The sequence below is a fragment of the Oryx dammah genome, unplaced genomic scaffold (assembly GCF_014754425.2).
Source record: "Oryx dammah isolate SB20612 unplaced genomic scaffold, SCBI_Odam_1.1 HiC_scaffold_26, whole genome shotgun sequence".
In the NCBI taxonomy this organism is placed as follows: Eukaryota; Metazoa; Chordata; class Mammalia; order Artiodactyla; family Bovidae; genus Oryx; species Oryx dammah.
Window position 1 is genome coordinate 92,229,446 of NW_024070210.1, and position 18,909 is coordinate 92,248,354.

At 42.2% G+C, this 18,909-nt stretch overlaps 1 protein-coding gene across 1 annotated transcript in view; it reads right to left on the reverse strand.

Annotated features, from left to right (window-relative positions):
- PDE8B (phosphodiesterase 8B) overlaps positions 1-17,849 on the reverse strand; it is a 111,446-nt gene extending 93,597 nt beyond the window's left edge. The window contains exons 1-3 of the mRNA XM_040225917.1: positions 17,769-17,849; positions 4,414-4,604; positions 668-727 (exon numbers count right to left, since the gene is read on the reverse strand). Coding sequence (XP_040081851.1) covers positions 668-727; positions 4,414-4,604; positions 17,769-17,795 — 278 coding nt within the window. The 5' untranslated portion in view covers positions 17,796-17,849. The remainder of the gene's footprint in view (positions 1-667; positions 728-4,413; positions 4,605-17,768) is intronic.
- Positions 17,850-18,909: the final 1,060 nt, after the last annotated feature.

Here is an 18,909-nt window from a genome sequence, read left to right on the forward strand (position 1 = left end):
TCTCCAAAGCTAGTGATGGCCATTAGTGGCTAGGACACATTTTGGTACCGGCAAAGGCTCTCATCATGCTAGCTGTACACGCAGCTTTTCTCCTTCCTGGCCTCTCATTCCAAGTGTGGGCCATGTCCTCCACGCAGCACAGGGGTTTCTCATTCCACAGTCTCCGACCTACAGCTCAAGCACCCTTTTCCCTTCCAGCACTGGCATTCATCCTTTCGTCCTGCTTCTAGCCACATAACAGTCCTAATAGAGCCTGCACATTCCTTTTCTGGCAGGGGCTTTGGTGCCAGTTCTCATGGTATAATTTATTTTTTCCTAAGTGGAAAAACAAGCGTTTCCCTATCTCTTTTCTGAAAAGAAAAAAGGTAAGCTGGAACAACATTCTCTTCAGACCTCCTCCTCCTGAGATTTTCCACCCATTTCTAGCATACAGTGAGTAACCATTCTTTTTTTGAGGTGCTAACAGAAATCAGAGAGGATAAAGAGAAAGGCCTACATACTTCTAGAAACTTGCAAAAAAAAGGGAAATTGCAAGTGAGATCGAAGGTTGCTGGTGTCAGGCCAAAGACCTCCCCCCAGCTTCGCTAGCTCCGAGAACGTGTTATGTCAGAGAAGGTTTCAGGAGCAACAGCGGTGCTCCCAGCAGGGGGGCTGGGGGTGAGCTTACGTTTGTGAGACCACGGCGAGGATCACTGCGTGCTCCGAGGGGTTCGTGGCTCGGATTGACCTGCAATGAGAAAGCGCCATGTCAGACCCGGCGATGTGGCCTCGTTCCGGTGCCTGACTGTGGGACTTCTTCACAGGGAAAACGGAAGAAAATCAAACGTCCCTCCAAAGAAGGAGTCTGAAAACACGTGGAAGACAGCAAAGGAAGATGCTCTTATGGATCAGGACAATCTTTGTTTTACTAAAAAAAAAAAAAAACCCAAAGAACAAACAAAAAAAAAAACACCCCCCACACACATCTAAAAGAAATTCCCGGGCAATTCTCCAGTAGATCAGATCTGCCAATGTTCCACTTCAAAAACTGGCAAATTCCACTTAAATTTCATGTTTTCTGATTGAAATTCCACTCTGCAAGAAAACTGGCAGTCCAACAATTCTCTAGTTATCAGTTTGTGCTTGGGGAGCTAATTAAGTTGGACCTGTTTTTCTTTTAAAATAATAGATAGTTGATAGAAATAATAGATAGAAAGTTGATCTTAAAAGAAGGATTGCTGGCAGCTGGATACACAGGTGCAGGTGAAGGTCTTTTAATCATTGTATAAAGAACCACTCCAATTTTTTGGTTGTACTATTATTTTTGTTCAAATACTTTAAGCAGCTGAGTCATCAACTGGGGCTGAGAAACGATCGATGCAGTACCTGTCACTATAATGATGTCTTGTCGTACCATGACCACCTGTCTATCATTTGTTTATTCCCTAGGAACTTAACAGGGTTAAAATACAGAAGAATTCTGAAGTCCAAGAATCTTCCTGGAAGCTGTGCTATGCTACAGTGTAGATTCTGGTTTAGACCCCTGGTCAGGGGTCATGAGTCTGATGAATTCTTAAGAAAGGGCCAGATACTGGAACCTTCATACAAATAAGCATGTCTGTTTTGACCCATCCCCATGGTCTGGCCTCTCCTTATTTCGAGATCCCTCACAAGGGAACCATCCGCTCTGAGAAGTGAAAGCTCAAGGCTGCTCCTGAGGAATCAGTGAAGCCGCTTATAGTTGTTTCTTTCTAGCTCCTGGCATTTCTGCTCCTCTCCATTTTAATGTGTTTGCACCAATGCTCCCCCAGGGACAGCCAGCTCATACCGCTTTACCCTTGTGACTAAATGTCCTCACCTTCCTCTAAAAATGTACCTTCCCATGGTCTGTTCCTTGAGACCTCACTCCATGTGAGGAGAAGGCTCAAGACAATGGCCAGCTGCTGTCTTTCTGGGAAGTACAGGTCCCCTTGTGGATAAATGGTATTTGAATGAACTCCTTTGAAGAGAGGCCTGAACTCACTGTGGACAGCAGATTACTTCCTGTGCGTGCGTGCTATGCTGCTTCAGTTGTGTCCAACGTTGCGGCCACATGGACTGTAGCCCTCTAGGCTCCTCTGTCCATGGAATTCTCCTAGCAAGAATACTGGAGTGGGTTGCTATGCCCTCCTCCAGGGATCTTCTCGACACAGGGATCAAAACCACATCTCTTCCATCTCCTGCACTGGCAGGCAGGTTCTTTACCACTAGCGCCACCTGGGAAGCCCCTGTCCCTAACACGGATTGGTCATGTGAAACTACGCTTATCTCCTACTTAGGAGTCTCCTACTGAATTCTCAGCAGAAATACCAGAAGCACCTAATGAAAAAAATGGACAGCATCTCAGAGGTGTACGCTCATCTCCAGGGAGCTGCTGCGCACTCCTCACTTTCCTTCAGCCTCTTCCACCCCCTCAAGGTGTCTGGGTGTCTGTTGGGCTGCATTCTAAGGGGTGGGGCTTAGGCAAGAGGAAACATGTTATAACTGAGCTGGAGCTCACGCTCACTCAGCTTCTTTTGAGACTGGTTTCTGTGTTTTGAGTCCCTTCCTGCCACTGATCTCTTCTCTCTCATTCCTCCAAAGAAGGAACAGGTGTGGCCAAAGGGATCTGGACCTCTTTCTGCTTGAGAGGACTAAAGGGGATCCGGGGACTGGTGAGGCCGAGGTCCAAAGAAGCACACTAAGGTCCAGTCCAGCTCAAAAGCCAGGGGTCCTGGACCGCTGACGACAATGAATAACGCACATCTGCTGGGAACGCATCTTCTCTCATTTTAGGGAGGACGTGCTCACAATCCAGCGTTCAGGAATCTCTCCATCAACATGAGCAGTAACTGGAAACGCACCAGCAGAGACGTAACCTGGCTTTCGAACTGCACAGATGCTTCAGTGTTTTTCTGTGCAGCTAAGACAAAAAGTTCCCTCAACAGGAAACAAAACCACCTTCCTGTATATTCAAGGAAGATTATAAAGTTTATCTACTAAATTGGGCCTTTGCCTGAATTAAAAGAATTCTTCCTATTCATTTCTTCTTTTTATAGCTGAAGACTGACTTATATCATTCTATATATGTACAAAGGATTGTGCTATTTCTACTAAAAAATCGTGTAACCATAAGTGGAGATCAAGTTCTAGCCTGACAATCATTTTACAGACACAACATACATATATATCCACACATGTACATATCTATTTCTTAATACTTCCCTGGTGGCTTCCCTGGTAATTCAGACAGTAGAGAGTCTGCCTGCAATGCAGGAAACCCGAGTTTGATCCCTGAATCAGGAAGATTCCCTGCAGAAGAGAATGGCAACCCACTCCAGTATTCTTGCCTGGAGAATTCCATGGACTGAGGAGCCTGCCAAGCTAAAGTCCATGGGGTCACAAAGAGTTGGACATGGCTGAACAACTCTTTCTTCCCTTAATACTAAAAATACCCAAATATTTTGTGATATACTTTATTATAGAGTTAAACAGGCAAATGTTTCTATGCAGGAAGATAGGATTATTTGAGACCTGTAAGACATTTTAAAACAGGTTCCTTAAGAAAGTTTCTTCTTTGGGAAACTGAAAATGGTCAAAGAATAGCAAGGTGATGCCTATGAGGAGAAACTTCTCTTAAATGCACTCATTTCTTGTCAGGGTACCAACAGGTCTAAGAAGCCATTTCCTTGCCTTTCATTTCACTTGCTAATATTCAAGACAATTCCCATTCTGTCTGTAACTAGAGTCTGTCCTGGTCTAGCATTTAATTAGTGACCTCTTCCCACTGAGCTTCAAAGCATTCCACTTGTGCCAAATGGACGGGTTCATCCAGAGCTAACTCTGATGACTGTATTTATTTATGAACAGTCAAGCGTTTCCTCCCCAGAGTGCAAGCATTTCTGTAAACAAGCAGGGGCTTTGGATCCTTGGGAGATTCTTCTGCTGCTGAAAAGTGGCTGCCTTTCCTCCCCGACTGCTGCAAAATCCACCCATCTGTTGCCAGGCAGGCAGAAATGGTCTATTTCACACATTTCTGATGTTCATTTTGGGACAGAATAATTAGGATTAAAATATCTGGTTTAAATCCAAACCATATCTGTGTAATAAGAACTGTGTGAACCTCATTTTTTTTTTTTTTAGTGCAACATGAACAACACTCAAGGGGAAAAAATGCCCTAAAGTTTTCAGAGGAGCCCAGCTCACACCTCTAAATTCTTTGGAACGCAAATGTGGGAAAATAGAAAAGGCCATAGGAGGAGCTATAGCATTCATCGTAGAGATCTATATATACTGCTTAGAAACATCAACACATACTTTAGAGACATTTGGGCTGGAACTAAAGACATATATACATGAATTTCATTTTAAGCTGTTAGGTAGACATTTGCTAATATATTAACATAAGTATGGTACCTGCATACTGCTTCTGCATCGAAGTTTCGAGTCTGTCTGTGATCGATTACAATAATCTCATGATGTTTATCTAGAAAGCATTCCAGGGCTGACTCTGGAGTCCGAGCAATATTGCAGCTATAACCGGCTCTGTCACAGGCCCACCAGAACCCATCACTCTGACTATCTTCCTTTGCAAAGATGAGCAAAACCTGAAACAACAGAAAAGAGGATTTTGACAGGAGTCATCATCCTTAGAGACGACTGAAAGCACACATAGATGGTACTGGTTGAGGGTGCAGCCTCTGGAGAGAAGCCACCTGGGTTCAAATCCCAGCTGGTCCCCTGGTTCCTGGGGGTCTCTGAACGAGGCAGAGCATCTCCAGCCTACAGCTTCTCCAATATCAGATGTGCTAAAAACAGTGCCATGTAAGCTAGCTGGGAGGCCTGAGTGAGCACAGAAGACAAGCTCCACCACTGTTGCTGGTTGCTACCCATTTATGATTTCCTAAGTGGCTCTGTCTTCAAATGGACTGATCAGTAAAATGGTAACAGGCTCATCCACATAGGTTAGCCTGTGGTTCACACGTACATGTATTTGGGGTCAGGGCAGTTGGGGTTTGCCTGAGGTACCTAGAGGCCGCCTCTCCGAACTTAGCATGTAAATCTTTATCCAGACGCAAAAAGGATGGGAACTCAAAACATCCTCAAAATCTAGTTGCAACACCCAGCACTTGCTGAATCCGGAAAGAACAATCATGAAATGTGAAGCTACTGGAGCGAAGGTGAGGAAGCAGGGCTCTTTTTTGCTTCACGGGAAAGTGCAGCCCCACTCCCTGGAAAGAAGACGGCAGTGCTTACCACCACCCACGTGTCCTCATCATTCCCTGGGCGCTGGAACCCAGATCCCCTGGGGGCCACAATGCCAGAGATGGCTACACCAGCACCTGAGCTTGTTCATTTGTTTGTTTACAGCCTCTCTTCCCGACTAGAATTGAGTTTGGGGCAGGGAAGACCTGCCTGACTTGCTCCTGCTGTGACCCTCTGCCGGGCAGCACCTGGTACCTGAGTGACCGCATGACTGTGCACAGGGTTTCTGTAAAACGCCAGAGGGCTTTTACTGTCAACTGGAGTAAGACTATGTCACGGCAACAGACCAAATAAGAAGTACGTATATTAATATTCTCAGGATACTGATAAGCATTAATATTCTCAGGATACTGATAAGTACGTATATTAATATTCTCAGGATACTGATAAGCATTTAACATTCTTCACCATTCAGTTCTCATTTAAACAATTACGAACAGAAGGGAAGTTTCTGGTCCTTTAAGCCCATAGTCAATACCAATCTTCATGATGAAAGGGTGAATGTGTTTCACTTAAAATCAGAAAGAAGACAAATTGGTCAATAATTACCACTACATTTTAAAAAATCCTTCACTAACTGAAAATGACAATATACAGAATAACAAAAGTAACAGTATGATGACTCTCATGGACCCATCACCCAGTTTCAGCAGTAAGCAACTCCTGGCCAATTGACCTCAATGCTTTCCCTACCCACGTTCCAACTCTTGTATTAGTTTACAGCAAATCCCACATATTTCACCTGTATGCATCTATTAAAGGAAAAAAACAAAACTCTTTTTACCTAAGCCTCTCCAATAATCCTTTATCATTTAACATCTGAATGCATCATAAATGTCAGTTGTTCTACACTGCTTGAATCATTTCCTGTTTACTCAAATACCATGATTCCAGAAGAGAAATCATGTTTTTCAGCATGATTTTGATATTTTCTTTTAGCACATGGCTTGAAATCACATGCCAGTAACACATGAGGCAGCTACTCTTCTTCATAGCTCACTGTGGGCAAGGGTCTGTCAGTCCTCAGGCCAGGCTATCCCCCAGAACCTTCGCTACAGACCTACCCCTGGAAAGAAGCGGGAGGCAGCTCTTCCAAGGGAAGCGAGGGACGCAGCCTTCCGGATCTTGATAGTGAAAAGAAAGCCTTCAAATGGAACTATTAACAATGGAGCTACAGTGAAAAAAATCAGGTAGAATAAATTGGTTTGTACAAAAAGTCACCAGCCTTTAACTTGGTGTAGCTGTGGTATTAGCATGAGAAATTCAATATGCAAAGGCTAAACGTCAGGGAAGGTGACAGAACCTCTTGTCCCATCTGTCTGGCTGAATAATGATTGCTAAGCAAGAATCTCAACACTTTATATTTCCTTTATACATTTATGCCTCAATATTTGACTAATGCTTCCCTGGTGGCTCAGTGGTAAAGAGTCCACCCGCAATGCAGGAGACATGAGTTTGACCCCTGGGTCAGGAAGATTCCCCAGAGAAGGAAATGGCTACCCACTCCAATATTCTTGCCTGGGAAATCTCATGGACAGAGGAGACTGACGGTCTATAGTCTACAGGGTTGCAAAAGAGTCGAACATGACTTAGTAACTAAACAACAACATTTGACTAATGCAGTAAGACCCTAACTGTATTCCCATATTGGCCACTGATACAGGTACTAATCTCTGATGTCTTATGTGTCCTTAAAAGACTGGAGTGCTCCACTTTTGGAAAAATAATGTCATTATTCAAATATTCTTGAGCACCTACTATGTGTAGACATGATTTCTTATTGCTTAGAGTATGCTAACAAAATAAGTATGACCTCTTGACCTCAAACAACAGGCATAATTTAACAAATAATATGGAATGCTGAAAGTGCTAAGTGAAACAGTAGAGGCTGCTGGGAGCAGTATTAAGTAGGGTGCTTAGGGTAAGCCTCACTGAGGAAGTGACGTATGAGCAGATGCCCAAAGAAAATGGAAAAGTCAAAATGACCACTAAAGATAAATCATCCCACAAGGAGGGAACAGACCCACTGGTCTGTTCAGACCCATGGTCCCTTCAGTGGGATGCATGGCTGATGCATTCAAGAACTGCAAGGAAGCCAGTGTGCCAGAGGGGAGGGCAAGAGAGAGGGACAGGAAGCAGAGGTCACAGCAGAGGGCTCCGTTGTGTAATGCCTTGTAGCCACTTCGGGAAGTTATGCTGGATTTCACATGGAAACTTACAAACCAACTGAACATGTAGGGACTTGTATTAATCACGCCTTAATTTTTTTTATTTATTTGGCTGTGTTGGGTCTTAGTTGCGGCACTCAGGATCTTAAGTGGCGGCATGTGAACTCTTAGCTCTGGCAGGTGGGATCTAGTTCCCTGACCAGGGGTCAAACCTGAGCCCCCCCCCACCCCCATTGGGAGTGCATAGACTCAGCCAGGTTAGCTTCTGCATTTCTAGTGCTTTGATGTCTGGAGCCTTGCTGACTCTGGAGAGATGCCCCTGAGGGCTAGCCAATTCTCCGATGCCTAGAGAAAGACACGGACTTGCCTAGGAATGCATTTTCCATATGCAAACCAATCCAGAGTCAGCTCCTACCACCTCTACCACTCGCTAACCCTCTGGACCACTATCCACCTGTCCTAAGTCACTCCAGGGCCAGGTACCAGGCAACTAGGGACAGTCCTTCTGCCCAACATGTCTCATGAGTGATTCAGCCAGTCAAACCTGTCTACCCTGCCATCCCTGCCTCACCGCTTCGCATAGAGAGCATAACCACAGCCCCTGCCCACGCTTTGGCCCTCATGCTCCCTGCCTCCAGCCGGCCTCTGTGCTTCCCTCTGTGGTCCCGTGTGGCCTGCCTCCTCCTCCCAGGAACTGTGAGGAATAAACTCTGTTTCAATGACAGTAGCTCCTGCTCTGTTGGCTTCACCCTGCCTGATTAAAAACTAAAGTCTACACACTGAAACAAGAATACTTATAAAAGTACTCACTAGAAACATCTCTCTAGGTGCTATTCAAAATCTTTCCATTTATAAAAGATTAATTCAGAAAGTACTTTTCGATGATTCAATTCCTAAGCAAAGTGAAAATCTATGGCAATTAAAAAAAATATATATATATATATATTTTAAAGTACTATAGCCATGACATTGTTGTTAAGGTCTGCCTATTTGGAAAATTCTATTTTCTCTAGGAAGACAGCATACCCAAGTAACCAAAGTTATACTCTCTGCCCCTATCTCCTAGGCCACAGCTGGGCTAATAATGTTGTTTTTGGGAATTTGAAATTTGAACAGAGAGACACAGAGGCTGAGAATTAGGACCCATGGGCCATTAATATAGAGAGATTGAAGGAAGAACCTCAAATTCCTTCTGTCAAAATACTCAGAAATGGCTCACTGCCACCCCTTCTAAACCATGGCTTTCAACTCTTCCTTGGATTCTGGGGAAAAAAAATACACTAATATATTTCTTATTCATTTACTATTTTGTGAAAGGCAACTGTTACTCCAAACCAAAGACAGCAACCCCTAAAAACCTTATGTGATATAGTCCCTCTTCAAACTTATCATTTTATGTATCAGTATTTAGTTTCTTGTTAAACATGTCAAAGTGTAAATGTTTACCGACCATTCATTGAGGCAAATCCCTTAAAGTGATTTTTAAAGGGCTGATTATTAAATGATTTTTATGATTAAAATGATTTTTACAAAATAACTAACGAAAGCATATAGCCAAACTTGGGACTTCCTGGCGGTCCTCTGCCTTTCCAATGCAGAGGGCCCAGGTTCAATCCCTGATCAGGGAACTAAGATCCCACACGCTGCACAGTGTGGCCAAAAAATGAAAATAAAAAAAAGCATATTGCTTTTTATTTATAGAGTAAAAGTAAACTCACTCTCACCTGCTCTAAATAGTATGTGGAACATTCCTCTGAAGAATACTTTTGTTGATCTCTCGCATAAGATATAAGAACTGGGAGTAAGAAGCTGACAGAGACAACCAGAGTCCAGTGTCCACCCCCAGGCCCAGGCAGGGGCCACGTTCAGGTAAGCAGATAAGCATGAGGGATGCACAGCTAGCCAGCGACCAAAGCCAGAGCATGGGCAGGGCCTCCAGGGAAGGAGTCCACACACAGCAGAACGGGGAGAAGGAAGCAGTTTTGTTACACCAACCTCATGCGCTATTGCAAACCCAGCAGAAGAGAAGACTAAAAGCGGCCCTGTGGTGAAGCCTGGGACAACGAGGAAACGCCTTCCTCTGGAGCAGGTCTTGGCCAACTTGGGTTTTGTCCAGGATCGGAACACATACACAGGCAGTACCCACTCTGCATGGTAGCGCCAGACCATACAAACGGCCATGCGAAGCAAACTGAATGAAAAATGGTCACAACTACTGTTCTATGACATTCAGAAATTTTGTCAAAACATACAAAAACTTTACCATTGGTTATAAGTGTCCAGGGAAATGAAAAATGTAAAACTAACACCTATCCAGTGCACTTTCTTTGAAACACTAGAAACTGAGACTCTGAAGTTTCTCCAGCTTACTGAGTAGTTTGCTCGCCTTCTTCCCGCTGTATAAACTATATGAGCCTCTTTATGCCTTGGTGAATTATAAACTCCTACGTCTGGATAAACTGCCAACATTTTATCCTCTGTACTTTCAATGTCATGAAATGTCCCAGAGTTCCTTTAATGATGTGCAGTTTCCTGTTGGCATCACTTCATCTGTGATATTTCATCCTTTTCATCACAACCACTTTCTTCACTTAGCTCTATAAACTTGCGCTGAGACTAACTTCCCCTGGCTACACCCTGGAATATCTCACTGGCAGCAGTGTGAGCCCTGCCAGCCAGCTTTCTCCTCTAACTCCATTTACCCTGCCGTTTCACTTCTAGCATTATCACCTTCCATTTCTTTACTATGCTTTCATTCTGGGTGGCTAACTTCCTCTTTCAATCATCAGCTTTTGTGTAATGTCACGTAGGTTATCACAGAGAAATAAAGGGGCACACTTTGCTTTAACAGAGACTGTGAAACAAGCCTTGAGATTGGCACTGTCCAGGCTGCACATCTGTCTCTGATCATGCTGCACGTTTGTAATTTATGTAATGACTTGTGGACTGAAGAACTATCAGAAAAGTTTGTAGCAACTTGATGCAATTATCACAGTTCAAACACCAATGTGACTGCAATCTTTGTGACCAGGCGTTAGTTAAACCTAGTCTGTGTATACTGAAACTGTGCAAAGTGAAGGTTGCTTGTGTGTGCTGCGTCCTCAATCGCTCAGTGATGTCTGACTCTTTGTGACCCCATGGACTGTACCCCGCCAGGCTCCTTTATCCATGGGGATTCTCCAGGCAAGAACACTGAAGTGGGTTGCCATGCCTTCCTCCAGGGGATCTTCCTAACCCTGGGACTGAACCTACGTCTCTTGTGTCTCCTGCACTGCAGGCCGATTTTTTTATCTGCTGTGCCACTGGGGTATGGCTTTTCAAATGTAGCAATGAAAACCTCAAAATGTCAGGCTGGGCCTCCCTCAATTTCTACCTACATTTTTTGGAATTGCGAAGTTTAAATCATCTTTCAACCCAAGCCCGATTGATGAAGTAATGGATAACACAGGGCAGGGTCCAGAGAATAAGTGCGGGGGTCTGGTGTAAGAGGTTGCAGAGGGGTAGCAGCCAGACAACAGATGACCTGGGGGATGTCTTAGAGGCAATGACAGGAACAGGGAATATGACTCTCAGGAGTTTTCAGGACAGGAAGGGACTCTGGGGGTGACCCACCATCATCCATGGTGAGGGCAGCAACTTCCCTGGGCAAAGCAGTCGCAGAACTGGACCCATAATCCCCAGCTCCTCCTTCAGTGATCTTTCTGATGTCCCTGGGCTGTGTTGGAGGTATTATAACCATTCCTTTGACATGTTTTATCAAGAAGGTCCGAAAAACTATCTTTCTGAGGACAGCAATAAGCTGTCTTTGACAGTTAAATGAGAATGAAACGATATAATCATGAAAAAGATGAAGAAGAAAACTCTTTTTCCTTAACTTGAAGACAGTGTACATGTTCATCATTATTAGTGTTCTTTCTAGAAAGGATATGCCTACATGTCTCCAAATGGATTGTCAATGTCCACAATTAAACATCTAATTTTCAGAACACTTGGTTTGGCTTTAAGCAAAAGCCAGGGAACAAGGAGCTCCTAAGAGTAGACCACGTGTAAAAGTGGTCACTGAACAAGTGGCCAATGTTATCACAGGTGGGGTCGATTCATTTGGAGAAAACAGTTTGGGAGCTTTCCTTAAATATCCCTAGGAAAGTGATGCTCATATACCTTGTTTAATACATCTTTTTGGTTATCTGATGTTGACTAAACTCTGAAATTTGTGTATACTGGCACTATGCAAAGTGAGGGCTTTTTCAAGTAGCTATAGTTTGATGAGAATTTAAGGGCCAGCCATGATACTGAAAGGACTTTAAATAGACTACCTCATTTAGTAACCCTTTCACAAATCTTTCTTTGGAGGTGGGCATCATCCCCACTTACAGATGTGGGAACTGAGGTATGGAATGGTTAAGAGACACACCCAAGTCATCACCTAACAAGATCTGAACTGTGGTTGACCTGAGCCTCAAGCTTGTATAATCATAAGTAACATGCTCTGTTTTTACCCCTAAAATGCTGGACCCTAACAACTAAAATCCCTAACAACTCTGTGGTTCCATGAAACTGGCTGGGTAGAGGATACTCCTGGTGCCAGCAATCAGGACAGACAGGAGAGAAGACGCTGACCACAGGGAGTTATTGAAGCTGAACATTTCCATCACCCCATCACTTAATGTGTCAAGACCAGCTTCCCACAAGGCCAAAGGATTGCCAGATAAAGTCTCCAATATATAACGGTTCCGGGGGGAAAAATAAAATCCATGTCCTCACAATATGGAAGTATAAGTTTTAAAGGAAACTGCTGTCTTGCTGGGAGAATGCTCAGGTCACAGCAGTCAGGATCTGTTTCCAAGGCCAGCTGGAAGGCTCAGTCTGAGGGGTGGGGGCGGCAGCAGTCTAAGAAGAAATAATTCCACACACTGGAAAGTGAATACGCTCCAGGCATTGACGAAGGAAGGGCCTCTTGGTTTCCAGATGGCATCATGTTGATAAAAATCTATTGCCTCATAATATTCCCCCTACTTTTCTTTTTTGCTAAGACTGGAAAACATGCCCTGCCGTGAGTCACAGGCACTCACCCAGGAGAGCTGTCCTCTACAACTCTGCAAGGCACATCCGCCCACTCCACCCCAACAGTGCTCCACCAGCCCACGTCACACTGCCTGGCCACCACATGGGAGCAAATTCCCCCCAGTAACCTCAGAAACGCACCCTCCAAAGCAACCACATCCTGGAATATGCCAGTCAAGTAAGTTCCTCCCAAGTTCTACGGGCTCCGGCTGACACAGTTAACATTTTCAGCAAGGCAGTGAAATTACATAGCAGGTATTTTTTTTCTCCAAGAAATAAAATGTAAAAACTAAGATTCTAGGCCCTTTCAAAGACGGTTGCAATGACAGCATCAGAAGCACAAGAACACTTGATTAGATATCACTGCCCTTCCAGTGAGAATGTAAAAGACAATTAAAAAACCAGCCAGAGTCCCTGGGCGGTCAGGGGTCAACCTGTGGCTCCTTTCCTCCCGACAACACCTGCTGTGGAGTCTTGAGTGTATGGACTTGAACTGGTTGGATCAGTGCCTAAAATTACGCTTGAATGAGACCCAGGAGTAAAAGCATCCTTGGTTCTAAGTTGAGCTTATTTTTTAAAAAAGAGTTTTCTTAATTATTCCGCCCCTCATTCAGAGAGGGACTCTTGACTACTTTTAGCTGCTGTCACAGGACCCAAACTCAGGGGACAGGAATCAGGCAGGTACATGGTACCACTGGAACCATCCCACCTCTTATGCTGGCTGATGGATTCGTGGCATTAATTTTTTTTAGCTACTATATTTCATAGCTTATGAGCACAAATTTAAAATGTTTTATTATGCTTTAACATACCAAATGAAAGTCCAAAATTACAGACAACTGAGGCTATTATAGAATATTTAAATACTGCAAAGGACTACATCATACTTCAGAGGACAGAAATATAGTATACTTGAGACTTTGTTACAAAATTTGCCTGCTAAGCAAACATATTAAAAATAATTTAAGGTAAATCACTAAAGTAGGAGCCTAACTTAAGCCTTCCAAAACAGAGAAAGTAAAAAGGTAATTTTGCAAACCATTTTAACAAAGAGTAGAAACAAGAGGAAAAGGGTAATAAAATAGAAAATACAAAAGAAGACTAATTATATCAGTAATCACACTCAAGATAACCAGATTAAACTTACTTATTAGTTTATCAGAATAGGTTTTAGAAAAATAAAACTATGTCTTCCGTATAGGAGGGATATTTAACATAAAGTTATAAATAAAACTGATAGTGAAAAGATAGAAAAAGATATATCAGGAAAATATTAACTAAAGAAAGCTGGTCCAACCATATTACCAACAAATAAAATATAAATTAAGGTAGAAATTTAAAGAGGGACAATATATAAAAGCATCAGTTACCAAGAACATACACAAATCTAGAACTTGGATACAGATTAACATGGCAGATTCGAAACATCAGAAAATATTTTAAAAAATATTGAGGCTACTGACATATCCATTACAATAGAAACTGACACAACACAAAAAGTTAAGATAGAAGTGGTCTGAATAGCATCATTAATAAAGGTGAATTAATTTCACAGATATAGAAGCCTGTCTTCCAGAAACAGGAATATATCTTCTTAAAAGTTTTGTGTGGAAAATTTAATAACTGGCTACATTACTTACTGGCTGCCAAACAAGTTGCAACAAGTATCAAAAGAATCAGTAACAAAGGCATCAAGTGATAATTCAGTGGAGCAAGGAATAGTCATTTCCACAAAGAGAGCTAGAATAATGGGGCTTCCCCGGTGGCTCAGTGGTAAAGAATCTGTCTGCAATACAGGAGACCCAGGTTTGATCCCTGGGTTGGGAAGATCCCCTGGAGGAGGAAATGGCTACTCACTCCAGTATTCTTGCCTGGAGAACCCCCTGGACAGAGGAGCCTGCAGGGCTACAGTCCATGAGGTCCCAAGAGTTGGACGTGACTTAGCGACTAAACCACCACCACCACCCGGTATGGAGAGGGAAGGAGCCTTAACCTCTTTACTACACCATACCTAAAAGGGAACTTGAGTTATAGATCTAAATTAAAATTTAACAACAAAGTTTCCAGAAGAAAACAAGTAATCTTCAACCTGGGATTAAAGATTCTCAGAACACAGAACCGTAAAAGGAGTGAGAAATTAGACTACATCAAAACTAATATTTTTGTTCAAAATCCAAATTTATGAAAATGAAGACAAGAGCCATGGTTTAGAAGAAAATATTCTCAAAATCTGACAGAGGACTTGGACAAGAATATGTAAAGAATTCCCACAATGCAGTAATTTTTAAAAACTCAACCCAACTAAAAAGGAGCCGAAGACTTAACTAAACATTCATAGAAGATTTTTCAAATGGCCAAGCAGCAAATTAAGAATTGGCCCAACAGTATTAGTCATGGAGAAATGCAAATTATGTTACCATAAGTCAGTGCTACTCACCTAGTAGATGAGCTGAAATTAGAAGACTGAGACATATATTACCAAGGATTTGGAGTAATCAGAACTCACATTGCTTATAGGAGTGCAAAATGGTAGAGCTTTAAGAAAAGATCTGGATATATCTTATAAAACTAAACACAGATCTGGATATATTTTATAAAGATAAATACACTTGTTTTGAAGGTTCAAGAGGACATTAGGCAAATAAAGTAAAAGGCATTCAGATTGGGAAGAAAGTAGTAATGATGTGATTTTGTATATAGAAAATCTTAAAAAAATTTCACAAAAATATAAAAGCTAATAAGCTCAGCAAGATTGCAAGGTACAAGATCAACATACAAAAATAAATTTTGTTTCTATACATTAACAATGAGCAACCCAAAATGAAAGTAAGGAAACAATTCCATTTGCCATAGTACCGAGTAAATAAAATATTTCAGGAATAAATGTAACAAAAATAGGAAACACATTCACTAAAAACTACATGACAGTGATGAAAAAATTAAAGAAAATCTAAATAAATGGAAAAACATATTAATGGATTAGAAGACAAAATGGTTAATATAGCAATAGTCCCCAAACTGATCTACAGATTTATTGCAATCACTATCAAAATCCCAGCTGGTCCTCCTCTCCCCAAATTAACAAGTTGGTCTTGAAAATGGTATGAGGATGCAAGGGACTCAGCAAAAACAATCTTAAAAAATAAGAAAGGGGATTCACACTGCAAAGCTACAGGAATCAAGGCAGTGTGTACAGACATATTATCAATGAAACAGACTTGAGAATCCAGAAATAAACCTTCACAATTAAAGCCATATGATTTTAGGAAAAGGTACCAAGACAACTCCATGGTGGAAGGAACATTCTTTTTAACAAATGCTGCTGCACAACCAGACATCCATATGCAAAAGAATGAAGCCTTACCTCACACCATATACAAAAATTAAGTCAAAATGGATCATAGAGCTAACTCGTAAAACTACAAAACTCTTGGAAGAAAACAAAGGAGTAAATCTTTGTTACCTTAGATTAGGTGATAGATTCTTAGGTATCACACTAAATGATGAAAAAAAAAATTCAAAATGATGACTACTGCACGATAATTTCAAATAAAATTTAAGTTATTCAAAACAAAGTGTTAATGGATACATAGATATGCAGAAGAAATACACAAATACCTATCATAATCAATCTCTAAATAGTGGTTACTTTTAAGGAAGAGAGAGAAGGGCAAAGGGAAAAAATAGAGTTTATAAAGTATCTGTAATCTCTTGTTTCTAAAATGAGCTCAAACAAATAGGACATCCTTGATAAAATAAATTTATCATACTTGATAAAATTTGCATATTTGATAAAAGTGGGTATGGGGATACACGTGTACTTTTATGAATATTTGAAACACTTTACATTTTAACAAACATAACAAAAATAACAGTATTTTAAAAGAATGAGATGTCCTTATCATGAGCATTCATTGCCAGTACAGCACAGGGTGAAAAATGAAGGTAAATTAAATTAACTGATCTGAAACCACACGAATTCCAAGAAAGAGTCTGGATATTACTTTGGGAATAAATACTGATATCAGAACCTTTTCACTGCCTTTATTAAAAATGGACTACAAAGTCCCATGCCCCTAGGATGAATACTGGAATTTTCCACTTGTTTGTATTCTATCTAAATAGTTGGGGCTTATGTTTATTTTAATAAATTCTCACTCCCTCTCTCTCTGCTCCTAAATTTGTTTCATCCAATTTTCCCAAACTTAAATCTCTTGTTTCACTCCCCCTGCCCCAGATTTGCATTTCCTTTTCCAAGAAACACTAAGTTGTTTTCTTTTCCAATCACTCATAAATCAAACAGTGCATTTCTCTGGTCGGCTTTTCACTTTCATCTACATGTTAACTGGTTTGTTTACATGTTTCCTGCATGTTTACGTGTCGGAAGTGCAGAACAAACTGGTGCTAAAAAGCGACAGTTTCACAAGGAGAAAGGTGGCCCACGTAGGCCTTAGCAGGAAGATGCAGACGTAGATGAGGACCTAACACAGCCCTCTCAGACCTGTTTCCCACAGGGCGCCCGTGAAGCTGGAGGGGCTGTGGGGAGGACACAGTCGCTGTCAGTTAGAGGGAAGTTAGTGCGCAGGTGCTGGCCCTTCTCTCCCTGTAGATGGTAGCCTTGGTGTCTAAGAGCCCAACAGGCTGCCTGGCCCAAGACACACGGGACAACAGTTATCATCCCTGAGCACCTTCCGCTGCCAGGCAGGGTCCCAAGCACTTGATGGTTATTTCATTGAACTTAGGAAATTCATAATTTCCTAAGAGGGAGGCATCACCATCTCCACTTTACAGACTTCTTTACTGGGTAGAGAAGTGAAGCAATACATCCAAGGTCACACAGCTGGAAAGGGCAGATCCAGGGTTCCCATCCAGCTGCGGCTCATGGCAAAGCCTGCCCTTTACCGCTCATGGCTTCTTCTCTTTCCAGCTGCGGGAGCGCCATGTAGAACAGACACTTTTTTTTGGTGAAGCATTGTAGTTCCTTACAACCCACCATGCCATCAATTTGCCTATTATATTATACTCCAAATGGGGTAGTGTTTTCTTCAAGAAACCAATCTGATATGTCAAGGAGGACATTAATAAAAACAAGTGTTTGCACACAGATACACACACACACACAGACACACACACACACACACCCCAAGTATGGATGCCTGGGTGTGCATCTCAGAGCAAGGGTGGCATCTGCCGTAGATGAGGCAAGCCCCTCAGATGGGGCTCCTATAACTACTTGCTCTGCAAACCGAGCCCCTAAGAGGAACAGAGGTGTACCTGGATAGGATCCTGTGTCAATCTCATGGGCCCGATGCGTACCTCCGCAGAAGAAACCTGCTAAAAAAAAAAAAGAAAAAAGCACGTGAGATGTGTTGAGTCACAAGCTACAGGAATTGACACATTCTTCCTGACACCAGATATTATATTATGCTCCTTTGCCGCTAAATAAAAGGATCCAATTTAATGACATGGAGACAGTTGCTAAAACATCCTGTACAATACAGTTCTGATTTTGTAAAAGTACACATACATTTATATGCCTTGAAATGTCTGGGAGGATATATCCCCAAATGCTAACTGGTGGGATTTCAGGTTATTTTTCTTTTAAGTGTATGGCTTTTTACAATAAGCACTTATTATTCTTTACTCTCTCTATGGGAGAAAAAATGGATTATTTACTGAGCACCTACTATGCTGCACATGATGCCAGGTTGTTACTCCTCTGAAATTTCTAAAGAGTAAAAATTTCTCTCATATGTGGAAGCTAAAGCATTTCGATGGTTTTAACAGCTTTTCCCATATTTAGATCTTATTTTTTATCTTCACGTTTTAATATAAGGAATAAACAGCTCACTCTTATCTGTGTGGATCATGACTAAATTATCCATTTCAGTTGCACTTCCTCAAATGAACTGAGTAACGCCACACCACAACTACAAGAAGCTGAACTCTGCCCCACGACGCCAGGAACGAGCCTGGGTGTCACTGGCCCACACCATCCAACTGCCTCTGGCTGCAAGCAGAGAGCAGATACGTATCTTCATCCTCCCCTCCATGGATCCAGATTTGTTCTTCTCTAAGAGGCTGCAGTTGTTCTGCCTCTGCTTAGCAGCTTTTCTTGCAATCAACACACTAGGGTGGCCCCCGTGAGTCGGATGGGACACCTTCAGAGTTCACAGGACTAGAGACACCACAGGGACCCAGGGGTCAGAGGAGGCTTTGTCAGGTAAACGATAAGGCAGAACTTTCTTTAAATTCGACTTTGAAGACTAAATACTTCCCTTTCTCGCCCTCTAACTTTCGGTGGGCATGGTGTGAATCTTCTCCAACGCCTGACCGTGAACTGCCAACATTTGGCAGTCAATGGGGTCGCGAAGAGTCGGACATGGTTGAGTGACTGAACTGAACTGAGGCAAAG